A 16,189-nucleotide genomic window follows, 5' to 3' on the forward strand; every position below is an offset into this window, starting at 1 on the left:
CTAGTAATGTATGCAGTACGACTCCTCCTACACCCCCAGTAATGTATGCAGTGCGACTCCTCCTACACCCCCAGTAATGTATACAGTGCGACTCCTCCTACACCCCCAGTAATGTATGCAGTGCGACTCCTCCCTCCTACACACCGGAATATGTGGTACGTGACTCCTCCCCTCCTACACCCCCGGGAATGTATACAGTGTGACTCCTCCTACACCCCCAGTAATGTATACAGTGCGACTCCTCCTACACCCCCAGTAATGTATACAGTGCGACTCCTCCTACACCCCCAGTAATGTATGCAGTGCGACTCCTCCTACACCCCCGGGAATGTATGCAGTGTGACTCCTCCTACACCCCCAGTAATGTATACAGTGCGACTCCTCCTACACCCCCGGGAATGTATACAGTGCGACTCCTCCTACACCCCCAGTAATGTATGCAGTGCGACTCCTCCTACACCCCCAGTAATGTATACAGTGTGACTCCTACAGTGTGACTCCTCCTACACCCCCAGTAATGTATGCAGTGTGACTCCTCCTACACCCCCAGTAATGTATACAGTGCGACTCCTCCTACACCACCGGGAATGTATGCAGTGCGACTCCTCCTACACCCCCAGTAATGTATACAGTGCGACTCCTCCTACACCCCCAGTAATGTATACAGTGTGACTCCTCCTACACCCCCGGGAATGTATACAGTGCGACTCCTCCCTCCTACACACCGGAATATGTGGTACGCGACTCCTCCCCTCCTACACCCCCGGGAATGTATACAGTGTGACTCCTCCTACACCCCCAGTAATGTATACAGTGCGACTCCTTCTACACCCCCAGTAATGTATACAGTGCGACTCCTCCTACACCCCCAGTAATGTATGCAGTGCGACTCCTCCTACACCCCCGGGAATGTATGCAGTGTGACTCCTCCTACACCCCCAGTAATGTATACAGTGCGACTCCTCCTACACCCCCGGGAATGTATACAGTGCGACTCCTCCTACACCCCCAGTAATGTATGCAGTGCGACTCCTCCTACACCCCCAGTAATGTATACAGTGTGACTCCTACAGTGTGACTCCTCCTACACCCCCAGTAATGTATGCAGTGTGACTCCTCCTACACCCCCAGTAATGTATACAGTGCGACTCCTCCTACACCACCGGGAATGTATGCAGTGCGACTCCTCCTACACCCCCAGTAATGTATACAGTGCGACTCCTCCTACACCCCCAGTAATGTATACAGTGCGACTCCTCCTACACCACCGGGAATGTATGCAGTGCGACTCCTCCTACACCCCCGGGAATGTATACAGTGTGACTCTGCCTACACCCCCAGTAATGTATACAGTGCGACTCCTCCTACAGCCCCGGGAATGTATACAGTGGGACTCCTCCTACACCCCCAGTAATGTATACAGTGCGACTCCTCCTACACCCCCAGTAATGTATACAGTGTTACTCCTCCTACACCCCCAGTAATGTATACAGTGCGACTCCTCCTATACCCCCGGGAATGTATACAGTGCGACTCCTCCTACACCCCCAGTAATGTATACAGTGCGACTCCTCCTACACCCCCAGTAATGTATACAATGCGAATCCTCCTAAACCCCCGGGAATGTATACAGTGCGACTCCTCCTACACCCCCAGTAATGTATGCAGTGCGACTCCTCCTACACCCCCAGTAATGTATACAGTGCGACTCCTCCTACACCCCCAGTAATGTATACAGTGCGACTCCTCCTACACCCCCGGGAATGTATACAGTGTGACTCCTCCTACACCCCCAGTAATGTATACAGTGTGACTCCTCCTTCACCCCCAGTAATGTATGCAGTGCGACTCCTCCTACACCCCCAGTAATGTATGCAGTGCGACTCCTCCTACACCCCCAGTAATGTATACAGTGTGACTCCTCCCCTCCTACACCCCCAGTAATGTATGCAGTGTGACTCCTCCTACACCCCAGTAATGTATACAGTGCGACTCCTCCTACACCCCCAGTAATGTATACAGTGTGACTCCTCCCCTCCTACACCCCCAGTAATGTATGCAGTGCGACTCCTCCTACACCCCAGTAATGTATACAGTGCGACTCCTCCTACACCCCCAGTAATGTATACAGTGCGGCGACTCCTACACCCCCAGGAATGTATGCAGTGCGACTCCTCCTACACCCCCGGGAATGTATACAGTGCGACTCCTCCTACACCCCCAGTAATGTACACCCCCGGGAATGTATGCAGTGCGACTCCTCCTACACCCCCGGGAATGTATACAGTGCGACTCCTCCTACACCCCCAGTAATGTATGCAGTGCGACTCCTCCTACACCCCCGGGAATGTATGCAGTGCGACTCCTCCTACACCCCCGGGAATGTATGCAGTGCGACTCCTCCTACACCCCCAGTAATGTATGCAGTGCGACTCCTCCTACACCCCCAGTAATGTATACAGTGTGACTCCTCCTACACCCCCAGTAATGTATACAGTGCGACTCCTCCTACACCCCCAGTAATGTATGCGATGCGACTCCTCCTACACCCCCAGTAATGTATACAGTGCGACTCCTCCTACACCCACAGTAATGTATACAGTGCGACTCCTCCTACACCCCTAGTAATGTATGCAGTACGACTCCTCCTACACCCCCAGTAATGTATGCAGTACGACTCCTCCTACACCCCCAGTAATGTATGCAGTGCGACTCCTCCTACACCCCCAGTAATGTATACAGTGCGACTCCTCCTACACCCCCAGTAATGTATGCAGTGCGACTCCTCCCTCCTACACACCGGAATATGTGGTACGTGACTCCTCCCCTCCTACACCCCCGGGAATGTATACAGTGTGACTCCTCCTACACCCCCAGTAATGTATACAGTGCGACTCCTCCTACACCCCCAGTAATGTATGCAGTGCGACTCCTCCTACACCCCCAGTAATGTATACAGTGTGACTCCTCCTACACCCCCAGTAATGTATACAGTGCGACTCCTCCTACACCCCCAGTAATGTATGCAGTGTGACTCCTCCTACACCCCCAGTAATGTATGCAGTGTGACTCCTCCTACACCCCCAGTAATGTATACAGTGCGACTCCTCCTACACCACCGGGAATGTATGCAGTGCGACTCCTCCTACACCCCCAGTAATGTATACAGTGCGACTCCTCCTACACCCCCAGTAATGTATACAGTGCGACTCCTCCTACACCCCCAGTAATGTATACAGTGCGACTCCTCCTACACCCCCAGTAATGTATACAGTGTGACTCCTCCTACACCCCCGGGAATGTATACAGTGCGACTCCTCCCTCCTACACACCGGAATCTGTGGTACGTGACTCCTCCCCTCCTACACCCCCGGGAATGTATACAGTGTGACTCTGCCTACACCCCCAGTAATGTATACAGTGCGACTCCTCCTACACCCCCGGGAATGTATACAGTGCGACTCCTCCTACACCCCCAGTAATGTATACAGTGCGACTCCTCCTACACCCCCGGGAATGTATACAGTGTGACTCCTCCTACACCCCCAGTAATGTATACAGTGCGACTCCTCCTTCACCCCCAGTAATGTATGCAGTGCGACTCCTCCTACACCCCCAGTAATGTATGCAGTGCGACTCCTCCTACACCCCCAGTAATGTATACAGTGTGACTCCTCCCCTCCTACACCCCCAGTAATGTAAGCAGTGTGACTCCTCCTACACCCCAGTAATGTATACAGTGCGACTCCTCCTACACCCCCAGTAATGTATACAGTGTGACTCCTCCCCTCCTACACCCCAGTAATGTATACAGTGCGACTCCTCCTACACCCCCAGTAATGTATACAGTGCGGCGACTCCTCCTACACCCCCAGTAATGTATACAGTGCGGCGACTCCTACACCCCCAGGAATGTATACAGTGCGACTCCTCCTACACCCCCGGTAATGTATACAGTGTGACTCCTCCTACACCCCCGGTAATGTATACAGTGTGACTCCTCCTACACCCCCAGTAATGTATACAGTGTGACTCCTCCTACACCCCCAGTAATGTATACAGTGCGACTCCTCCTACACCCCCAGTAATGTATACAGTGCGACTCCTCCTACACCCCTAGTAATGTATACAGTGCGACTCCTCCTACACCCCCAGTAATGTATGCAGTGCGACTCCTCCTACACCCCCAGTAATGTATACAGTGTGACTCCTCCTACACCCCCAGTAATGTGTACAGTGTGACTCCTCCTACACCCCCAGTAATGTATACAGTGTGACTCCTCCTACACCCCCAGTAATGTATGCAGTGTGACTCATCCTACACCCCCAGTAATGTACACCCCCGGGAATGTATGCAGTGCGACTCCTCCTACACCCCCAGTAATGTATACAGTGCGACTCCTCCTACACCCCCAGTAATGTATACAGTGTGACTCCTCCTACACCCCCAGTAATGTGTACAGTGTGACTCCTCCTACACCCCCAGTAATGTGTACAGTGTGACTCCTCCTACACCCCCAGTAATGTATGCAGTGCGACTCCTCCTACACCCCCGGGAATGTATACAGTGCGACTCCTCCTACACCCCCAGTAATGTATACAGTGCGACTCCTCCTACACCCCCAGTAATGTATACAGTGCGACTCCTCCTACACCCCCAGTAATGTATGCAGTGCGACTCCTCCTACACCCCCGGGAATGTATGCAGTGTGACTCCTCCTACACCCCCAGTAATGTATACAGTGCGACTCCTCCCTCCTACACACCGGAATATGTGGTACGTGACTCCTCCCCTCCTTCACCCCCAGTAATGTATACAGTGCGACTCCTCCTACACCCCCAGTAATGTATGCAGTGCGACTCCTCCTACACCCCCGGGAATGTATGCAGTGTGACTCCTCCTACACCCCCAGTAATGTATACAGTGCGACTCCTCCTACACCCCCAGTAATGTATGCAGTGCGACTCCTCCTACACCCCCAGTAATGTATACAGTGCGACTCCTCCTACACCCCCAGTAATGTATACAGTGCGACTCCTCCTACACCCCCAGTAATGTATACAGTGCGACTCCTCCTACACCCCCGGGAATGTATACAGTGTGACTCCTCCTACACCCCCAGTAATGTATACAGTGCGACTCCTCCTACACCCCCAGTAATGTATACAGTGCGACTCCTCCTACACCCCCGGGAATGTATACAGTGCGACTCCTCCTACACCCCCCAGTAATGTATACAGTGTGACTCCTACAGTGCGACTCCTCCTACACCCCCAGTAATGTATACAGTGCGACTCCTCCTACACCCCCAGTAATGTATACAGTGTGACTCCTCCTACACCCCCAGTAATGTATACAGTGTGACTCCTCCTACACGCCTGGAAGGTGTTAATGGGATTCCTCCCTCTCATTTGTCGCACGGCTGGGTGTGAGGAGTATATATATATATATAATAGTGTCGTATTGTATGTTGCTGTGTTCTGTCTGAGTGGTTTACCTGTTGCAGGTGAGTACAGAAGCTTCCTGCGATGCACTGCAGGGACATGCTGGTACCATGGCTTTCTAGCTGTTACTTTCCTTTACATCCCACCCATTACTGAGCTCGCTGTGAGACCTCCAACATTCATATTAAGTGGTGAGAGGCCCTCAGAGCCCAATCGCTGAGCCAACCCTGGTGTAAATGATCTCAGTCCTGATGAGCAGACCCTGGTGTAAATGATCTCAGTCCTGATGAGCAGACCCTGGTGTAAATGATCTCAGTCCTGATGAGCAGACCCTGGTGTAAATGATCTCAGTCCTGATGAGCAGACCCTGGTGTAAATTATCTCAGTCCTGATGAGCAGACCCTGGTGTAAATGATCTCAGTCCTGATGAGCAGACCCTGGTGTAAATGATCTCAGTCCTGATGAGCAGACCCTGGTGTAAATGATCTCAGTCCTGATGAGCAGACCCTGGTGTAAATGATCTCAGTCCTGATGAGCAGGCTCTGGGTACCTCATCGCTACAGAACATTCACAACGTGCTCAGTAACTGTCTATGTTTCCATCTGATTACCGATATTACATTACATACAGTTGTGTAAGAATACTGACTAGAGCTTTGGTGCTTTCGGCCGCTAGTTCCTTCTCCTGTCCTGGTAAATGGCGCTCCGCGGGGTGGCTTTTAGTTTGTGTGACGTCTTCTGCATGTAGAGGAACATTCGGCGGCGTCTCTCCCTCCACACCGGGGACTTTCTCCACGTCCTTAACTCTAAGAAAATGTTACTGGTTATGGTGGTTTTATAACCAGACTGACATTTGTAACTTGAAAATAAAACACAAACCCCGGCAGCGTCCCGCAAACCCCGGCAGCGTCCCCCAAGCACCGGCAGCGTCCCCCAAGCACCGGCAGCGTCCCGCAAACACCGGCAGCGTCCCGCAAACACCGGCAGCGTCAGGGGGAAAACTACAGGTCTTACAGTTGTGTTTCCAGCATTTACTTACCAAGCATAACTGCAAGGAATACAATATATTATTTTTCCTATAGTTTCTATATAATACCAACATATTCTGCCGGCCTGTACAAAGCTAGAGAAACCTACTGAGGTTTAGCATCATACAGCAGTGATACAGCCACAGAAACAAAGATCTCAAATATTGGACCAATCCAATTAGGTGCAAGTTTGTCAGTGCGAGTTGTTTCATGAAGCTCACACACTTCATATTCCCGAGAAACACGGAATCCAATTAGAAACTTGTGCTACTCGCGGCAAGGGTGTGTGAATATTGTACTAAAGCGAACTTGGAGAAGAGCATGAAAAAAAGTGAGGAAGCCATCGTGGACCCCCAAAAATTTCTCATCTAAGAGAGGAGTACCCTATAGAAAGCTATTAGTGGCCATAAGGAAAGTACCGGAGGCTGCTGGTGGCCATAAGGAAAGTACCGGAGGCTGCTGGTGGCCATAAGGAAAGTACCGGAGGCTGCTGGTGGCCATAAGGAAAGTACCGGAGGCTGCTGGTGGCCATAAGGAAAGTACCGGAGGCTGCTGGTGGCCATAAGGAAAGTACCGGAGGCTGCTGGTGGCCATAAGGAAAGTACCGGAGGCTGCTGGTGGCCATAAGGAAAGTACCGGAGGCTGCTGGTGGCCATAAGGAAAGTACCGGAGGCTGCTGGTGGCCATAAGGAAAGTACCGGAGGCTGCTGGTGGCCATAAGGAAAGTACTGGAGGTTCGTAAAAGATGTTAAATATTTTTTTTTATGCACTTTTGTATAATGATTTAATAATGATAGGAAGTGTTGCCCATCAAATTAAAGCCTTTCTAGCATTTTGGGGTACAAAAAAATGCTTGTAGAGTGATTTTGTAGCGTCTGTACAACATCATTACACCTCCACCTACCTGTCCTACATCATTTACACCTCCACCTACCTGTCCTACATCATTTACACCTCCCTGTCCCCCATCATTTACACCTCCACCTCCCTGTCCCCCATCATTTACACCTCCACCTACCTGTCCCCATCATTTACACCACCACCTACCTGTCCCCCATCATTTACACCTCCACCTACCTGTCCCCCATCATTTACACCTCCACCTACCTGTCCCCCATCATTTACACCTCCACCTACCTGTCCCCCATCATTTACACCTCCACCTACCTGTCCCCATCATTTACACCTCCACCTACCTGTCCCCATCATTTACACCTCCACCTACCTGTCCCCCATCATTTATACCTCCACCTACCTGTCCCCCATCATTTATACCTCCACCTACCTGTCCCCCATCATTTACACCTCCACCTACCTGTCCCCCATCATTTACACCTCCACATACCTGTCCCCCATCATTTATACCTCCACATACCTGTCCCCCATCATTTACACCTCCACCTACCTGTCCCCCATCATTTACACCCCCACATACCTGTCCCCCATCATTTACACCTCCCCATACCTGTCCCCCATCATTTATACCTCCACCTACCTGTCCCCCATCATTTACACCTCCACCTACCGGTCCCCCATCATTTACACCTCCACCTACCTGTCCCCCATCATTTACACCTCCACATACCTGTCCCACATTATTTAACCCTTTGAGCTTTTTATAGAGAAATTCTCCTGAACACTTTCATGTCTTTGTTGGCCAAATGTTACTAGTTAACCCGCAAGTGCCTGATAATTCATTGGGAGGTTCTGCACGGTGTCCCGACATTTTTACCTTAATATAAAGATGTTCCCTCACTTTTCACCTGCTCAGGGAGTGCGCTCAAAAAAACACAATTATCCTCTGAAAAATCGATGTGAGTTTGGATTTGGAACTGAACTGTATGATGCCGACATAAGCTGCCGGGCCGGACAAAGCTAGAAAAACCTACCGAAGTTTAGGATCATAAGGGATTGATATAACCACACAGAAATAAATCTCTCAAATAACGGACCTTTATTTCTTAGATCAGACAGTGCAGCCAGTACGTACATTGTGCTCTTCTGTACCCGCTGACATAAAGCTGCAACTGGAATATTAAGTGAAGCTGGAAATTTAGATAACGTTACCCTAATCAAGTATAAAGTGCCACAATGTGTATTTCACATGTTTTGCCGGTAGAACTGAGTAGGCCTCTCCACCTTGTATGGCTATAGATAAAGATTTGCGCACTGACCGCTTTTCCACTGGATGCACGTTTCACAAATAAGCTTTTTCTAAAGGTTTCTATTTTGCTGTTATTTATGTTTAAGGGACAGTCAGAGGTTCCCAAACATCCCCCCCCCCCCCAATTGAGTGCATAAATGACCCTCATTACTGATCGGTATTCCCAGAACATCCTGATCACATAGTGGTATAACGGCAAATGACAGGAGATTTTTGATTTGTTCTATCACAAGGGCTATTGGGGTTACTCACATTTCGGGGAGTTTCTTTCCGGGCTTGGAAGTTTGTTTCCTTGCAGATTCCGAGGTCTTCTGTTTTGTGTTTGGTTGTTTTCTGGAGCCTGGAAGGGGAAACGCAGTCTCAGTACATAATATCCCAGACCCTATACAGTAAGTTCCCACAGCCTGGGACGGTGTAATGGTCCCTATACAGTAAGTTCCCGCAGCCTGGGACGGTGTAAAGGTCCCTATACAGTAAGTTCCTGCAGCCTGGGATGGTGTAAAGGTCCCTATACAGTAAGTTCCCGCAGCCTGGGACGGTGTAAAGGTCCCTGTACAGTAAGTTCCCGCAGCCTGGGCTGGTGTAAAGGTCCCTATACAGTAAGTTCCTGCAGCCTGGGACGGTGTAAAGGTCCCTATACAGTAAGTTCCTGCAGCCTGGGACGGTGTAAAGGTCCCTATACAGTAAGTTCCTGCAGCATGTTGCTTACAGTCCCTCTGGCAGCTTTAAAACTGAATTCTGTGAGGCAGACCTATAGATGATTGTGTAATCCCAGCGTATGTTATCCAGACTGCAGCCAATGGCCGCCAAATGGCTAGATCTAGAACCGGAAATCTGGTGCTATATAGACAGGAACTCTTACTGAAACCTCTATGGGTGATATCATTCGCTCAGTATGTTTCTTGGCAATATCACATTAAGTAGCAATTTAAAAGGACGTTTTCAGGATAGCTGGGATTGCAATAATAATACAGGAACATGACCCTCTGTACCGGATTGTCCACCTGATTGGAGTTGGGAATAGAGTAAGATACAGCAGGTTACTCTGTACCTGGACAGACCATGTTGTACTGTAAATAACAGTGGAGCTGATCAGAGTTGGGAATAGAGTAAGATAGAGCAGGTTACTCTGTACCTGGACAAACCATGTTGTACTGTAAATAACAGTGGACCTGATCAGAGTTGGGAATAGAGTAAGATACAGCAGGTTACTCTGTACCTGGACAGCCCATGTTGTACTGTAAATAACAGTGGACCTGATCAGAGTTGGGAATAGAGTAAGATACAGCAGGTTACTCTGTACCTGGACAGCCCATGTTGTACTGTAAATAACAGAGGACCTGATCAGTGTTGGGAATAGAGTAAGATACAGCAGGTTACTCTGTACCTGGACAGCCCATGTTCTACTGTAAATAACAGTGGACCTGATCAGAGTTGGGAATAGAGTAAGATACAGCAGGTTACTCTGTACCTGGACAGCCCATGTTGTACTGTAAATAACAGTGGACCTGATCAGAGTTGGGAATAGAGTAAGATACAGCAGGTTACTCTGTACCTGGACAGCCCATGTTGTACTGTAAATAACAGAGGACCTGATCAGTGTTGGGAATAGAGTAAGATACAGCAGGTTACTCTGTACCTGGACAGCCCATGTTGTACTGTAAATAACAGTGGACCTGATCAGAGTTGGGAATAGAGTAAGATAGAGCACGTTACTCTGCACCTGGACAGCCCATGTTGTACTGTAAATAACAGTGGACCTGATCAGAGTTGGGAATAGAGTAAGATAGAGCAGGTTACTCTGTACCTGGACAGCCCATGTTGTACTGTAAATAACAGAGGACCTGATCAGTGTTGAGAATAGAGTAAGATAGAGCAGGTTACTCTGTACCTGGACAGCCCATGTTCTACTGTAAATAACAGTGGACCTGATCAGAGTTGGGAATAGAGTAAGATACAGCAGGTTACTCTGTACCTGGACAGCCCATGTTGTACTGTAAATAACAGTGGACCTGATCAGAGTTGGGAATAGAGTAAGATACAGCAGGTTACTCTGTACCTGGACAGCCCATGTTCTACTGTAAATAACAGTGGACCTGATCAGAGTTGGGAATAGAGTAAGATACAGCAGGTTACTCTGTACCTGGACAGCCCATGTTGTACTGTAAATAACAGTGGACCTGATCAGAGTTGGGAATAGAGTAAGATACAGCAGGTTACTCTGTACCTGGACAGCCCATGTTGTACTGTAAATAACAGAGGACCTGATCAGTGTTGGGAATAGAGTAAGATACAGCAGGTTACTCTGTACCTGGACAGCCCATGTTGTACTGTAAATAACAGTGGAGCTGATCAGAGTTGGGAATAGAGTAAGATAGAGCAGGTTACTCTGTACCTGAACAGCCCATGTTGTACTGTAAATAACAGTGGAGCTGATCAGAGTTGGGAATAGAGTAAGATAGAGCAGGTTACTCTGTACCTGGACAAACCATGTTGTACTGTAAATAACAGTGGACCTGATCAGAGTTGGGAATAGAGTAAGATACAGCAGGTTACTCTGTACCTGGACAGCCCATGTTGTACTGTAAATAACAGTGGACCTGATCAGAGTTGGGAATAGAGTAAGATACAGCAGGTTACTCTGTACCTGGACAGCCCATGTTGTACTGTAAATAACAGAGGACCTGATCAGTGTTGGGAATAGAGTAAGATACAGCAGGTTACTCTGTACCTGGACAGCCCATGTTCTACTGTAAATAACAGTGGACCTGATCAGAGTTGGGAATAGAGTAAGATACAGCAGGTTACTCTGTACCTGGACAGCCCATGTTGTACTGTAAATAACAGTGGACCTGATCAGAGTTGGGAATAGAGTAAGATACAGCAGGTTACTCTGTACCTGGACAGCCCATGTTGTACTGTAAATAACAGAGGACCTGATCAGTGTTGGGAATAGAGTAAGATACAGCAGGTTACTCTGTACCTGGACAGCCCATGTTGTACTGTAAATAACAGTGGAGCTGATCAGAGTTGGGAATAGAGTAAGATAGAGCAGGTTACTCTGTACCTGAACAGCCCATGTTGTACTGTAAATAACAGTGGACCTGATCAGAGTTGGGAATAGAGTAAGATAGAGCAGGTTACTCTGTACCTGGACAAACCATGTTGTACTGTAAATAACAGTGGACCTGATCAGAGTTGGGAATAGAGTAAGATACAGCAGGTTACTCTGTACCTGGACAGCCCATGTTGTACTGTAAATAACAGTGGACCTGATCAGAGTTGGGAATAGAGTAAGATACAGCAGGTTACTCTGTACCTGGACAGCCCATGTTGTACTGTAAATAACAGAGGACCTGATCAGTGTTGGGAATAGAGTAAGATACAGCAGGTTACTCTGTACCTGGACAGCCCATGTTGTACTGTAAATAACAGTGGAGCTGATCAGAGTTGGGAATAGAGTAAGATAGAGCAGGTTACTCTGTACCTGGACAGCCCATGTTGTACTGTAAATAACAGTGGACCTGATCAGAGTGAATAGAGTAAGATAGAGCAGGTTACTCTGTACCTGGACAGCCCATGTTGTACTGTAAATAACAGTGGACCTGATCAGAGTTGGGAATAGAGTAAGATAGAGCACGTTACTCTGTACCTGGACAGCCCATGTTGTACTGTAAATAACAGTGGACCTGATCAGAGTTGGGAACAGAGTAAGATACAGCAGGTTACTCTGTACCTGGACAGCCCATGTTGTACTGTAAATAACAGTGGACCTGATCAGAGTTGGGAATAGAGTAAGATAGAGCACGTTACTCTGCACCTGGACAGCCCATGTTGTACTGTAAATAACAGTGGACCTGATCAGAGTTGGGAATAGAGTAAGATAGAGCAGGTTACTCTGTACCTGGACAGCCCATGTTGTACTGTAAATAACAGAGGACCTGATCAGTGTTGGGAATAGAGTAAGATACAGCAGGTTACTCTGTACCTGGACAGCCCATGTTCTACTGTAAATAACAGTGGACCTGATCAGAGTTGGGAATAGAGTAAGATACAGCAGGTTACTCTGTACCTGGACAGCCCATGTTGTACTGTAAATAACAGTGGACCTGATCAGAGTTGGGAATAGAGTAAGATACAGCAGGTTACTCTGTACCTGGACAGCCCATGTTGTACTGTAAATAACAGAGGACCTGATCAGTGTTGGGAATAGAGTAAGATACAGCAGGTTACTCTGTACCTGGACAGCCCATGTTGTACTGTAAATAACAGTGGAGCTGATCAGAGTTGGGAATAGAGTAAGATAGAGCAGGTTACTCTGTACCTGAACAGCCCATGTTGTACTGTAAATAACAGTGGACCTGATCAGAGTTGGGAATAGAGTAAGATAGAGCAGGTTACTCTGTACCTGGACAAACCATGTTGTACTGTAAATAACAGTGGACCTGATCAGAGTTGGGAATAGAGTAAGATACAGCAGGTTACTCTGTACCTGGACAGCCCATGTTGTACTGTAAATAACAGTGGACCTGATCAGAGTTGGGAATAGAGTAAGATACAGCAGGTTACTCTGTACCTGGACAGCCCATGTTGTACTGTAAATAACAGAGGACCTGATCAGTGTTGGGAATAGAGTAAGATACAGCAGGTTACTCTGTACCTGGACAGCCCATGTTGTACTGTAAATAACAGTGGAGCTGATCAGAGTTGGGAATAGAGTAAGATACAGCAGGTTACTCTGTACCTGGACAGCCCATGTTGTACTGTAAATAACAGTGGACCTGATCAGAGTGAATAGAGTAAGATAGAGCAGGTTACTCTGTACCTGGACAGCCCATGTTGTACTGTAAATAACAGTGGACCTGATCAGAGTTGGGAATAGAGTAAGATAGAGCACGTTACTCTGTACCTGGACAGCCCATGTTGTACTGTAAATAACAGTGGACCTGATCAGAGTTGGGAATAGAGTAAGATAGAGCAGGTTACTCTGTACCTGGACAAACCATGTTGTACTGTAAATAACAGTGGACCTGATCAGAGTTGGGAATAGAGTAAGATACAGCAGGTTACTCTGTACCTGGACAGCCCATGTTGTACTGTAAATAACAGTGGACCTGATCAGAGTTGGGAATAGAGTAAGGTAGAGCAGGTTACTCTGTACCTGGACAGCCCATGTTGTACTGTAAATAACAGTGGACCTGATCAGAGTTGGGAATAGAGTAAGATACAGCAGGATACTCTGTACCTGGACAGCCCATGTTGTACTGTAAATAACAGTGGACCTGATCAGAGTTGGGAATAGAGTAAGATAAAGCAGGTTACTCTGTACCTGGACAGCCCATGTTGTAATGCAGGGGGAGTAAATACATACATGTTATGTTGCATGCAGGGTAAATACTGGCAGCTTCTGCATGTAGCCCACAAATGCTGCAGAGCTTTATTATTACACAGGAATTTAGATGTCAATCTGGACTCACCTCTCCCAAATCTAACTCTCTCTGCACAGGTTACATCTGCCCCCCTGCAGTTACCCAGGGGCACATTACTGGCGCTTTCTTACTCTATTTCCACATGTGAATCAGGCCCTGTACACAACGCTATCAGCAGCTACATAGAAGAAAACCTGACGATAGTAAATGTAAGCAGCCGCCATAAGTCAGGACATTCATTTACCAAGATCAGCTCCAATGCTCATACCTGTTACACTGGTCACCTCCTGTTTGCTGCTGTATTGTTCCTGAGCAGTAGGTGGCGCTGTATCTTCTCCGCCCCCCTGACCTTCCTGTACATGTATGTTCAGTGTATCCGCCGCAGATGGCATCTTCTCATTGCGTGATTTTGCTGCCAGGGGCACCGACCTGATGTCTGGGTGATCTGGGTGAATATAATGGCAGGAACAAAACATAATGTAGATTGTGACACATTTGTGCCCACCCACAGCCCCATAGAATGTCAGCTCTTGTGAGCAGGGACCTCTCTCCCTCTGTGTCACTAAGTAATTATGTTTATCTGTAAAGTTGTGATATTGTATATACTGTATGTATCTTTTCTGTCTAACTACCATAATGGATAGTAATGGTGCTGTGCTTCTCCACTCTGTGTGTATCTATCTCATATCTAATCTCCCCCCCCCCCCCAGACTTTTGGACTCGGTGATCTACGACAAACTATGACAATAGGATAAGCGCGTTATGTACACTCGCTAGATGCAAACTATGACATCATAGGATAAGCGCGATATGTACACTCGCTAGATGCAAACTATGACATCATAGGATCAGCGCGTGATGTACACTCGCTAGATGCAAACTATGACATCATAGGATCAGCGCGTGATGTACACTCGCTAGATACAAACTATGACATCATAGGATCAGCGCGTTATGTACACTCGCTAGATGCAAACTATGATATCATAGGATAAGCGCGCGATGTACACTCGCTAGATGCAAACTATGACATCATAGGATCAGCGCGTTATGTACACTCGCTAGATGCAAACTATGACATCATAGGATAAGCGCGCTATGTACACTCGCTAGATACAAACTATGACATCATAGGATCAGCGCGTTATGTACACTCGCTAGATGCAAACTATGACATCATAGGATCAGCGCGTGATGTACACTCGCTAGATGCAAACTATGACATCATAGGATCAGCGCGTGATGTACACTCGCTAGATGCAAACTATGACATCATAGGATCAGCGCGTGATGTACACTCGCTAGATGCAAACTATGACATCATAGGATAAGCGCGCGATGTACACTCGCTAGATGCAAACTATGACATCATAGGATCAGCGCGTGATGTACACTCGCTAGATGCAAACTATGACATCATAGGATAAGCGCGCTATGTACACTCGCTAGATGCAAACTATGACATCATAGGATCAGCGCGTTATGTACACTCGCTAGATACAAACTATGACATCATAGGATCAGCGCATTATGTACACTCACTAGATGCAAACTATGACATCATAGGTTAAGCGCGTGATGTACACTCGCTAGATACAAACTATGACATCATAGGATCAGCGCGTTATGTACACTCGCTAGATGCAAACTATGACATCATAGGATAAGCGCGCGATGTACACTCGCTAGATGCAAACTATGACATCATAGGATCAGCGCGCTATGTACACTCACTAGATACAAACTATGACATCATAGGATAAGCGCGTGATGTACACTCGCTAGATGCAAACTATGACAATAGGATAAACGCACTATGTACACTCGCTAGATACAAACTATGACATCATAGGATAAGCGCGTTATGTACACTCGCTAGATACAAACTATGACATCATAGGATAAGCGCGTGATGTACACTCGCTAGATGCAAACTATGACATCATAGGATCAGCGCGTTATGTACACTCGCTAGATGCAAACTATGACATCATAGGATCAGCGCGTGATGTACACATTGGAACATATTAATGTTGGATGAAGAAGCCAGAAAGATATTACAAAAAAAAACGAGAATTATTTATAAGAAAGTAACCTAAAACAACAATTAACAAAAAGCTATTT

The 16,189-nt window shown here is 47.6% G+C and overlaps 1 protein-coding gene across 3 annotated transcripts in view; it reads right to left on the reverse strand.

Annotated features, from left to right (window-relative positions):
• Positions 1–16,189, reverse strand: part of KIAA2012 (KIAA2012 ortholog) — a 287,207-nt gene that overhangs the window by 22,277 nt on the left and 248,741 nt on the right. For all 3 annotated transcript variants that reach the window (XM_088460713.1, XM_088460714.1, XM_088460715.1), the window contains 3 exons: positions 14,334–14,510; positions 8,889–8,976; positions 6,094–6,250 (listed from right to left, as the gene is read on the reverse strand). In XM_088460713.1, the coding sequence (XP_088316839.1) occupies positions 6,094–6,250; positions 8,889–8,976; positions 14,334–14,510 (422 nt within the window). The remainder of the gene's footprint in view (positions 1–6,093; positions 6,251–8,888; positions 8,977–14,333; positions 14,511–16,189) is intronic.

This window comes from Taudactylus pleione, unplaced genomic scaffold, assembly GCF_031769625.1.
Source record: "Taudactylus pleione unplaced genomic scaffold, aTauple2 ptg000976l, whole genome shotgun sequence".
Classification (NCBI taxonomy): domain Eukaryota; kingdom Metazoa; phylum Chordata; class Amphibia; order Anura; family Myobatrachidae; genus Taudactylus; species Taudactylus pleione.